The sequence below is a fragment of the Primulina eburnea genome, chromosome 6 (genome assembly GCF_022965805.1).
Source record: "Primulina eburnea isolate SZY01 chromosome 6, ASM2296580v1, whole genome shotgun sequence".
In the NCBI taxonomy this organism is placed as follows: domain Eukaryota; kingdom Viridiplantae; phylum Streptophyta; class Magnoliopsida; order Lamiales; family Gesneriaceae; genus Primulina; species Primulina eburnea.
In genome coordinates this window covers 35895903-35906749 of record NC_133106.1, presented here as the reverse complement: position 1 = coordinate 35906749, position 10847 = coordinate 35895903, and the positions used below count along the sequence as shown (strand labels likewise).

Below are 10847 nucleotides of genomic sequence, written 5' to 3'. Positions count from 1 at the left end.
CAATTTTGTGGGTTGAAAATGAACCTAAAAAAATGTTTTGATTGATAATTTTTCATCAATTTCGTCATTTTTAAATTACTTGTATATACACATTAATGACATCGGCTCTTGTAATGAGTAGCAAAAGATAAGTGATCTGATTGTAAGGACTCGTTCCACCTCACATCTAGAAAATTCCATGATGTGACCGCTGGAATTTACACTCTTTTAATAGATAAATTCCTGTGAATGTCAGATATATTGAGGAAGATGCAATATTTTTCATTTAATTTGTATCGATCAATTTATGATTTTAATTGATTAACATGCATTAATTTTTATTTTTATTTTTAGTCATTTCTCATGGAAGTTTGATGTAACATCTTATATGTCACTATTTTCTGGTGTCACGTAAGAATTTTTCAGACACCACATCAGTATTCTGGTGAAAAAAATTTAAATACCCTAATTAAAATCGTGAATTTATTTATAATATGACAAAAAAAAAAGTTACCAAACTAAAAAAAAAATGTTCCAAAATCTTAAGATGCTAAAACGTGACACAGACTACACTTGGTTTTATATTATTTTAAAGAAATTAATGTCTTATCATACGTCATGTACACTGAGATCAGATGATGAAAACTTATTATTTAATTAAATACATACAAATTTAACTAGAGGCATGAAACTTGAATGATTGGAAACATTATATATAAAACTAGGGCAATAAATAATATTTGAACCCCTTAAGAATTTAAATTTTATTTATTTATTTAAATAACACATTCTTCTGATTAAATCGTAGGTTTTATTTTTGTTACTGCTATGTGAAATCTTAATCATCACACATTATCTTGATCAACGTGACTTGAACATAACAAAACGTAAAATGAAAACAAATTTAAGTTTTCATTACAAAAAAGTTTGGCTATTGATCCAAGTGAATCGACGAGTCTATGTACGTACAAATTGCGTATAATTATATATTTTTCGAGACTGCGTCGTCGTAGTGAATGAGACTGAAGTTTACTAAGACAAGTAAATATGTTATAATATTTTTTTAAAAAAAATTGTTTTAATAACAATCTTTTTCTTAGTCCTTTCAAGTAGCTAGGGGCTTTTTAAAAGTTATATGTAAGAGAGAATACCATCAAGAAACTAACAAGAAACTTCTCACGAGTTGATTTTTTTTTTTTTTGTTGGTTTGGCTTCGTAGAATATGCATGCTGATGGCTTGATCGTTTGTATAAAAATTTAAAAATGAGACTTTATTCATTGATATGTTCCTAGTCTATTTTGTTAGATTTGTTAAATAATGGTGGCAAACGGCTCCTCTGATGTTATATTTTAGAAAAATATATGCAAAGTCAAAATAGAATGAAAGATATGTCTCAAAAATATAATTTCGAATATATATTTTTTACAAGGCATAAAATTAAAAAATGTGTAAATAAATTTGTTTTATTGAATATATATACACGATGTATATAATTGTGAGAGACAGAGTCATCCTTTGAATTAGTGTGAATGATTCGTGTCATATCATGAAAGTCATATATATCCACAATGTTATGATATTTTCTACTTTGAAAATAAACTCTCGTGATTTTCATCTAAACTTTATCCCAAAGACCTCATATTAAAAAAAATGTCATTTCATCTTATTGACATATGATCTTCCCCGTCTATTTACAAGTATTTTTGTTGTGGAATATATTAATTAACTGAAGTTTTTGTTTAAAAACGATAACTTGACATGCGAATGAACAATTTAGAGTTTATATGGATCGATTTCGTAATCTAATCGGAAGGGTTAAAGGGAAGAAAGCATTTTCAACAAAGACATAGATACTTCTGTAAATTCAAAATTTTGTTAACGAAATTAAAATCGAACAGTACTACAGATAGATTAGATATTGAAATCAACATTGTACGACTATATAATATATTCGGTCGAGCCATGTAGAGTAGGAGTGAGACCAAATCATATTAATTAAAATAGTTTTCTATAAATACAAATGAATATTTTACATTATACATCAGTTTTCAGGACACGTATCCAAAAAAGTCACATCCATTTTTTTTATGGAAAAATCATATACATATAATATGTGGTCAACACTTGAAAGATATATAGCATAAATATAGTCCCAACTTGCAATTTCGCATTAATCTAACTTAACATATATATTAAAAAATTAAACAAAATGTAAATGTTACTCGGCTAAAAATACAAAATATACATTAGGGCTGGTTCAAACATTTTATTCATTTTATTTTATTTATCTTACATCCATTAATTTAATTTATTTATTTCCTTACGCATTATGGATTGTTCAATCATTTCCATATTCCACAATATATAAAGAATTTGACAAGCTAGTATAATGATCCGAGTTGGAGACGGGTCACTGTTCAAATGAAATGTTTTTATCTAAACGCAACAACATTGGATATCTACATCACATATGTAATGATTGTTATATTATTGTCAGTTAAAAATGAAAGTCTAAAATAATTTTGAAGAGGTTATAATTGACTTTCATACCAATTTAGGTTAATTATTTTTGTAAAACAAAGACGAATACAAAATAATTGTTATAAAAGTTCATCGTGCAATCGTGTTTGTGCGGGTCTTGAGAGACACCTCTTGAACCTTCAAGATAAGTGGTACATGACGGAAGTCGCCTATTGAATTTGTAGAAACAACATCTAGATTTCTGTGGCTGGTGGATCGAAAGATCAGGTCGCGACATCAATAAACTTTCATTGCACATCAAGATGCTAGGCTGTCTTCAAATTGTAAGAAAATCTTTACATTTGTTTGTTGATTAGTAGATTATGCATCAAGCAAGTAGTAAAGTAGGTTATTAAAAACTTCATAACGCATGTAATATGACTTATCAATAAGTGTTGGGGCTTATTATTTATGTCTGTAATGATGCTATATATGAAATATATGACAGTCGCAAAACATCGATTTTTTCCTTGTGGAGTAAGCATCGGTCTGAAAGAACATTGAAAAGGTTGTCTTGAATTCTGAATAAAATTATTAATTGTACATGATTCTCAAGGAAGGGATCGGATAAACGACTGCAAAGAGTTGAAAGACTGTTATTTTCAATGGATCCGACCGGCTCACAAACAATTGGGTAAAGCTAGACGCCTAGACTTACCTACGGGAGAGATTGAGTCGAGTGCGAATAACTTTCATGTCAATTATGTGAGCTACGTATTCATATTTTTATCGTTGGTTTCATATACACTCGATTGAAATGAGATCCACTCAACTTGAAGCATCCATGCATGGAGAGAAAATCCGTGTCAATATTATAAGAAATGTTACAAAGAGAATGATTCCCTATAAATGGTGAGGTTTTTGTTTTATTTTTTAATTGTAATTTGAGGGGTGATCTCCGATCTCTTTGTTAGCTACCCCGGCCACCACCTGTAAAAAGTTATTATTATTCATTTCCAAAATATTGCTTCAAATTATTAGTAATATTACATATACCAAGGTCAAAAAGGTGGCGAAAGTCGTTATTTTCAAAACGTAGGTCTCTTGTAAGACGGTCTCACGAATCTTTATCGGTAAGACGGGTCAAGCTTAGCTATATTCATAATAAAAAGTAATGTTCATAACATAAAAATTAATATTTTTTCATGGATGACTCAAATAAGAGATTCGTCTCACAAAATACAATATGTGAGCCGTCTCACACAAGTTTTTGCCATTTTCAAAAGTTGACTATTAGGCTTTGCTGAGAATCCATGTTACAGTATGGAAAGCCTGAATCCATGTTTGGGAAGAGATTATTATAATCCTCGATGGTTAAGCATTTAAATATTAATAATAACTTGGAGGAAAATGGGCACAGAAGCAAATTTCAGTTAAAGCGCAATTTTGGGTAAGAAATGCAGATCGAAGCAACTATCAAAGTGGTATTCCATGTTACCAAAGTTCTCCAGCAGAAGAAAGTAACACACAGAATACAATCATCTCTTACATTTAGTTCAAGTCTTTGAGACAAACTGAAAATTGCATCACTTATACGTTGCTTTGTTTGTATAACTTCGTATCAAGCACTTGCTTTCCACACATTGCACATACTCCTGCATTACACACAATAAATATGTATCTCATATATGCTTTCCAAACAAGTATCTCCAGGAAACAAAAATATGTCGCACCTTTGCTGTAAGCACAGGTATGGCAGTATTTGCCCTCTTGATGTACTTGCTGCTTACATATAATACACTTGGTTTGTCCATAAGGTGCCCATCTGCAATAGACCCAGTTTACTAAAATTTAGAACAGGGATAAACCTACCGGAGTATATGAACACCTACACACAAATGAGATTCAATTTCCGCGCCTGATTTTCCTAGAAAAACATAGGTTTAACAAACTCTAGAAAATAGACTAAATCACCCTGTGGTATTAAATTTGGAGTGTGCAAGCAGCAGCTAGAAATGTAAAAAATAACTCAGCAGCCCAAGCATCCACACCTAGGAGGCATTGATCAAATCTCATAGGAACCACATATTTTCATATTGAAAGCCAACAGAACTTGCAAATTGTAGATTTGTAAGAGAAGAACTGTCAAAGAACACAACTTTCTTCAGACAATTGAAGAAGGCGAAGGATGTAGTAGAAAAAATAGAATAATAAGAGATAAATCTTAGCATTTATTTGCATCTCAATTTCACAACGTGCAACAAACAGCATTTTTTCAAGAAGGTAAGCTTTGATTGATCCACATTTATCACCAACAAAAAGGCATAATATTAAAATTATTGGTCAATGCTTATTCATCTACAATTTTCCTAGAATAAATACGAAACACACGAACCAAAAGCAATGAAAGACAATCTATCAGAAATTCAACACACGGAATTCAAAGTAACGTGAGATTTGCAATGTTTTAGGAACAATCAAACTTTAAAGATATACATTGTGAAGGTTTCCAATTTTAGTGGCAAATTGAACTCGTCAACCCGGTTGAACACTCGAAACTAAGAGTCTAAGACCCCTCACTCGCTCACGCACGCACCACCGCAAATACAAAATATTAAATGCTGTGATTTATTAAATTTAGATTTTAAAAAATCATAGCACGTTAAAATTATACAGGAAAATCAGTAACAAGTAAGCAATAAATGAGAATGTAACCTGTTTTCTTGGAGAGCAGCTTGTTCTCGTTGATCTTACGGCCAGAACCTTCAGTGGTGTTCCGTGCCCCTTCTTTCCATTTGTCCGGCACTATTACCTTCGAAAGCTTCTGCTCACCTGCACGAATATTGGCAAACACAATAAACGATCACAAATCTCCAATCTACAAAACCCTAATTGATTAATCCACAAATTATTCGAACAAAATATCTAATTGGGCCGACACCATAAAGGAAAAAAGCTTACACTTTTCGCAAACCATTCTACCCTCCGAGTGCGTTCCGATGGACGATAGAGGTGAATTCGAAGCTCTGGATAATGAGTTTTATTTGTTACCAAATTTTGTGATAACTGAATGACTAATTATTGTTCTAGTACAAATTTGTGCAAAACGACACAACATTCAATTTTATCAATTTGATTTTTATTTTTATTTGTTAATCTTTTCCAGGTTTGTATATTTATATAGGTTGAAATAATTATATATCTAACAAATATCATTATTTTAAATTTAATAATTTGTTTTCATATTTTTTTAATCAAGAATCTATTTTATATAAAAGTTTAATAATATAGTTGAAATAAAGATATGGTTGATGGGGATGATAACGGGTCTGGGTTCGGGTTCGGGTTCGAGTTAAGGCAGGTTTGGCCAAATTTGAGGCCCGTCTTGTTTCCTTTAGACTCGCTCCGTCTCATCCCGAGAAAACGGCTGGTTCAATCTGAGTCGGACTCACTGAAAATATATAAATTTATATTTATTCAATAAAAAATTTTAAAATAACAAATTATTAAATTTATATATCCAATTTATATTAATAATACTCGTGACAAAAAATGTATCACATGTTAAAATATATCGACTTATATTTAATTGATAACCAAAAAAAATTATAATGATATATTTTCATATTAAACATATATTAATAAAATAAAATAATTATCATCCAAAATTTTTATAAATTAAAATATAAATAAGTTATTATTTATTTAGTGAAAAAATATAATTATATCATCAATACTATATTTACATATATATTTTATATTTTAAATATATAGGCATATTTCGACGAGCGAAGCGAAGTGGGTCAAAGTGGGTTTGACCAAACCGAGACTTGTCTCGGACCCGCGTATAGGCCCACTAAGTCAGGTCTAAATCCGTCTAACCGGCCACAAATTTAATATAGGGTCGAGTTTATACTCGATTCATTGTCATACCTAATGATTGTTATAAAATAATTTACAAATCATGATAAATTCGAATGTAAAAATTTCTTAAAGTTCATATTAAACCCAAGTTTATTATATATAGTGGGTCTCATGTGAGACTGTTTTAAGGATCTTAATATGTGAGACGGGTCAATTCTCTCTATATTCATATTCACAAAATATATATATATATATATATATATATATATATATATATATATATATATATTATCTTTAATTAATAATAACCTATTCAGTTAATAACTTTTACTTTAATTTCTTTCTTTTAGGACAATACAACTCCATTGTCTTCAAAAAATTAATTCTTCGAAACTAATCAATTTTTATTATATTGTAATTCATTTGAATGCATTTAATTAGAATCAAGTAAAAAGAGTTGGATATGTCGAGTAGACCCAACCCACCTTGCCAAACAGGAGGTTGGATTAATAATTTTTCTACCACTAAAGAGGTTCGCTCATCCTACCCAAAAAAAAAAACTTGAATCCATAATTTTCCAACTTATCCACCAAATTATGGGTCATGGACCGACTCTCTCACTGACCCGTTTTTGACGGATTTGGAATGGAGAAACTATTTAATCCATCCGCAGCCAATAGGCAACAAAAAGACGCAAGTTGATTAAGATTAAAAACTCGACTATCTCATGAATAAATTTTATAAGATTTTTTTTGAAGAAATTCGATATATTAAAAATATTAATTTTTATATACAATGTATTATTTTTCACAATAAAAATATTATTTTTTAATTATTTATGTTTAAAAAAATAGCTTATAATACATAATGATTTAAGTGAAAATTATTGTTTTTTATAAACAATATTTTTTTGCTGCAAAATTATCGTTTTATATTGTTTTTATCATGAAAAATCATTATATAGTATAGCTGGATTAAGATTGAAAAACATAAAATATTATTTTATTTCAAATATAAATCAGATGCATCGGTCACCAATCTAACTAGTGAGACCATTGCAAATCAGATTCGCTCTCTTGTTGATTGTGATTAGGGGTGGGTACGGTACGGTATACCGTACCGAACTATGGTACCGTATATCGTACCGAAAATATCGGAATGAAATTTTTTCATACCGATATCGATATCGAAAATTCGGTATAACCGAATTTTCGGTATGAAAAAAACCCATACCGATACCGTACAGACACCGAAAATTTTGTCGGTATACCGAAAAAAACCGACATTTTTTTTTTCGGTATACCGAACTTAAATTTTTTAAAAAATAATAATAAAAAATTATTTTCGGTATATACCGAAATACTGAAAAAAAAATATTTCATACCGATACCGATACCGAAAATTTCGGTACGGTATCATACCATACCGAAATTTTCGGTATCCCGATTTTTTTCGGTAAGTTCGGTATTTTTTTGGGCACGGTTTTTCGGTATTTCGGTATTTTTTCCACCCTTAATTGTGATTTCAGTTACACACAATATCTTTTCAAGAGTCAGTCTCACCGTCTCATGGATCTTAATCTGTGAGACGGATCAACCCTACTCATATTCACAATAAAAAGTAACACTCTTAGCATAAAAAAGTAATATTTTTTGTGGATAATCCAAATAAGAGATCTGCCTCACAAATAAAATACGTGAGACCGTCTCACACAAGTTTTTGTCTCTTTATCAAAAAAAACTTTTCCCACTATCTATTACATTAATTGTTTTTTTCCTTATTTTTGAGGTCGCGAATGATATAGCCAAAACAAAAGATATACAATAAAGATTAATTTGATTTGACATATAAATCTATAATATATTTCATTGATTTTTACATATTATATTTATATATAATAACAATGATACCAACATATCTCGAATATATTATTATTGTAGTCCCAACAATTCTCTATCGCTCAAATTCTATCTTATTAACAACTCGAAGGATCTTCAGATATTTTCTCGCTTTTTCTACTATTTATTTATATATATTTGTCCTCCCAACTGTGATACAACTCAACACTATTCACTCAAATACAGCCAATCCTCTCTCCATTTCATTTCATCAATGGCGGCCATGGCCACAACCATCACCTCTTCCATCTCTAAATCCTCCCTATTCGACAACAAATCCACCTTCTATGGCTCCCCAATCACCCAACGCGTCGCTCAGCCATTTAAATCCGCCGCACAAAACTCACCAATCACCATGTCCGCCGTTCCATACGACCTCGACAGCTTCACCTTCCAACCCATCAAAGAATCTATCGTTTCCCGTGAAATGACTCGCCGGTACATGATGGATATGATAACCTACGCTGACACTGACGTGGTCATCGTCGGTGCCGGCTCCGCCGGTCTCTCATGCGCTTACGAGCTCAGCAAAAACTCCGACATCAACATCGCGATAATCGAGCAATCAGTCAGCCCCGGTGGCGGTGCGTGGCTAGGGGGACAGCTCTTCTCTGCCATGGTTGTCCGTAAGCCTGCGCACAAGTTTCTCGACGAACTCGAAATCGAATACGATGAGCAGGACGACTATGTGGTGATCAAGCACGCCGCTCTTTTCACCTCCACCATCATGAGCAAGCTGCTGGCCAAGCCCAACGTGAAGCTGTTCAACGCCGTTGCGGCGGAGGATTTGATCGTGAAGGGAGGCAGAGTCGGCGGCGTGGTGACCAACTGGGCCCTGGTTTCGATGAACCACGACACACAGTCGTGCATGGACCCGAACGTGATGGAGGCGAAAGTGGTGGTGAGCTCCTGCGGCCACGACGGACCCTTCGGTGCCACAGGAGTGAAGCGGCTGAAGAGCATCGGAATGATCGACAGCGTGCCCGGAATGAAAGCCCTCGACATGAACGCGGCAGAAGACGCCATCGTCAGGCTCACGAGAGAGATTGTGCCCGGAATGATCGTCACCGGCATGGAAGTCGCCGAAATCGACGGATCTCCCAGAATGGTAACCAATTCTCCTCCAAAATGGAGTCTTTCGAGCATTTTTAGTTAATGTTAAATTGAAATTATTAAAAACAAGTACATTGATTGATCATTAATTATAACTCTGATACTGATTTACGAACAGAATTTGAATAGAAATAAATCACCATAATCTTGATTTGCTGTAGGGTCCAACATTCGGGGCGATGATGATATCGGGGCAGAAAGCAGCGCACTTGGCATTAAGGGCATTGGGACTGCCAAATGCATTGGATGGCAATCAAACCTCAGTCAAATCTGCTCAACCTGAATTCGTTCTGGCCTCTCTCGAATCTGATGAGATTATTGATGCGTAGATATGCAGTTTTAATAAATAATAAAAATAAAAATTGGTGACGGTTCGTTTTGCTTGGATGCCACCATCTTTCTTGGTTTCGATTTTCATTGCATAATTAATTCATCGGATTTTTCCTTTCTTTTTTCCATTTATCACACTATAAATTCTAATGACTTTTAATTAATGAAAAGTGATTTTAACCGATGAAATATACCTATTTTATTATTTTGGGTTATAATTTATCCCTACTTATAATTTTTACACTAAAATGTAATATAATGAATGGGATGACCAATATGACAATACCTATTTATAATAGGCAAAAATTTATGTGAGATGATCTCACCGATCGTATTTTATGAGACATATCTCTTATTTTGATCATCAAAGATTATTATTACTTTTTATGTTAAAAATATTATTTTTTAATGTGAATATCGACATGGTTGATCCGTCTCATAAATAAAGATGGTGAGACCATCTTAAAATATATCTATTCATTATAATAATAATATTATTCCATATAATTCAAGTTCAACAGACAAAAGTTGATACATACGTCGTTAATCGCTAATATTCAATGAATCGAATTAAATTATTATTATCTATCAATTATTATCCAACATATTTTGATAATAACATAATTATTTATCAATATTTAAACTGATAAACTCGGGTACGCACAGAGAGACACGTATACATGTACTCGTGAAATAAATCGGACCAAATTCGGCTACTATGTGTTTATTACTCTTATGTTTATTGGACTGGACCACTAACAAATTATTGCCTAAAACCAGACCGAAAGATTTCTCCCATTCACCTGAGGAAAACCCAAATCTTTAAATGTCCAGTCAAACAATATCTGGGCCCCTTCTCCTTGTTTAATTAATTGTGACAACCTTAATTTGTGTAATTGATAAACTAATAAAGCATATAGAAATCTTGATGGGAGATCACGAGTCATCTTTCACAGCTAATTCATCGCTGCTTTTGTTAATATCAAGAATGATTAAAAAGGACTTATATGAATTGGACTGCACATTTACATTTCAATCTATATTGGATTGAATATTTTATTTTTATGGAATTTAAAACCACATGAATCCGATTTTAACTTCATCTTAAAACTTTGTATCCAATTACTTCATTCTTTGAGTGGCTAAGAATATTGGATTTTGAGCACAAAGAAGCTCTAGTCTTCATTTGAAGCAAACGCAGC

The 10847-nt window shown here is 32.2% G+C and overlaps 2 protein-coding genes across 2 annotated transcripts; one reads left to right on the top strand and one right to left on the bottom strand.

The window, feature by feature from the left end:
- Window positions 1–3904: 3904 nt before the first annotated feature.
- LOC140833573 (uncharacterized) lies at window positions 3905–5547 on the bottom strand. The gene is made up of 4 exons (XM_073197906.1): window positions 5402–5547; window positions 5156–5272; window positions 4174–4284; window positions 3905–4095 (listed from the first exon to the last, which is right to left on the bottom strand). Exons 1-4 carry the CDS (start codon window positions 5415–5417, stop codon window positions 4031–4033), a joined length of 309 nt encoding a protein of 102 aa, XP_073054007.1. The 5' UTR covers window positions 5418–5547; the 3' UTR covers window positions 3905–4030.
- Window positions 5548–8343: 2796 nt separating this feature from the next.
- On the top strand, window positions 8344–9684 carry LOC140834790 (thiamine thiazole synthase 2, chloroplastic-like). Its single transcript, XM_073199922.1, has 2 exons — window positions 8344–9310; window positions 9477–9684. Exons 1-2 carry the CDS (start codon window positions 8417–8419, stop codon window positions 9642–9644), a joined length of 1062 nt encoding a protein of 353 aa, XP_073056023.1. The 5' UTR covers window positions 8344–8416; the 3' UTR covers window positions 9645–9684.
- The last annotated feature ends 1163 nt before the right edge of the window (window positions 9685–10847 follow it).

What these genes read in the sequence shown, in the direction of transcription:
- LOC140833573 (XM_073197906.1), bottom strand. An exon ending in GCTGCTCTCCAAGAAAACAG is followed by an intron (nt 4,285 to 5,155) that starts GTTACATTCTCA and finishes TCTAAATTTTAG; the next exon opens with TAAACTGGGTCTATTGCAGA. An exon ending in TACCTGTGCTTACAGCAAAG is followed by an intron (nt 4,096 to 4,173) that starts GTGCGACATATT and finishes TGTGTAATGCAG; the next exon opens with GAGTATGTGCAATGTGTGGA.
- LOC140834790 (XM_073199922.1), top strand. Translation starts at nt 8,417, where the DNA reads ATGGCGGCCATGGCCACAACCATCACCTCTTCCATCTCTAAATCCTCC. An exon ending in TCGACGGATCTCCCAGAATG is followed by an intron (nt 9,311 to 9,476) that starts GTAACCAATTCT and finishes GATTTGCTGTAG; the next exon opens with GGTCCAACATTCGGGGCGAT.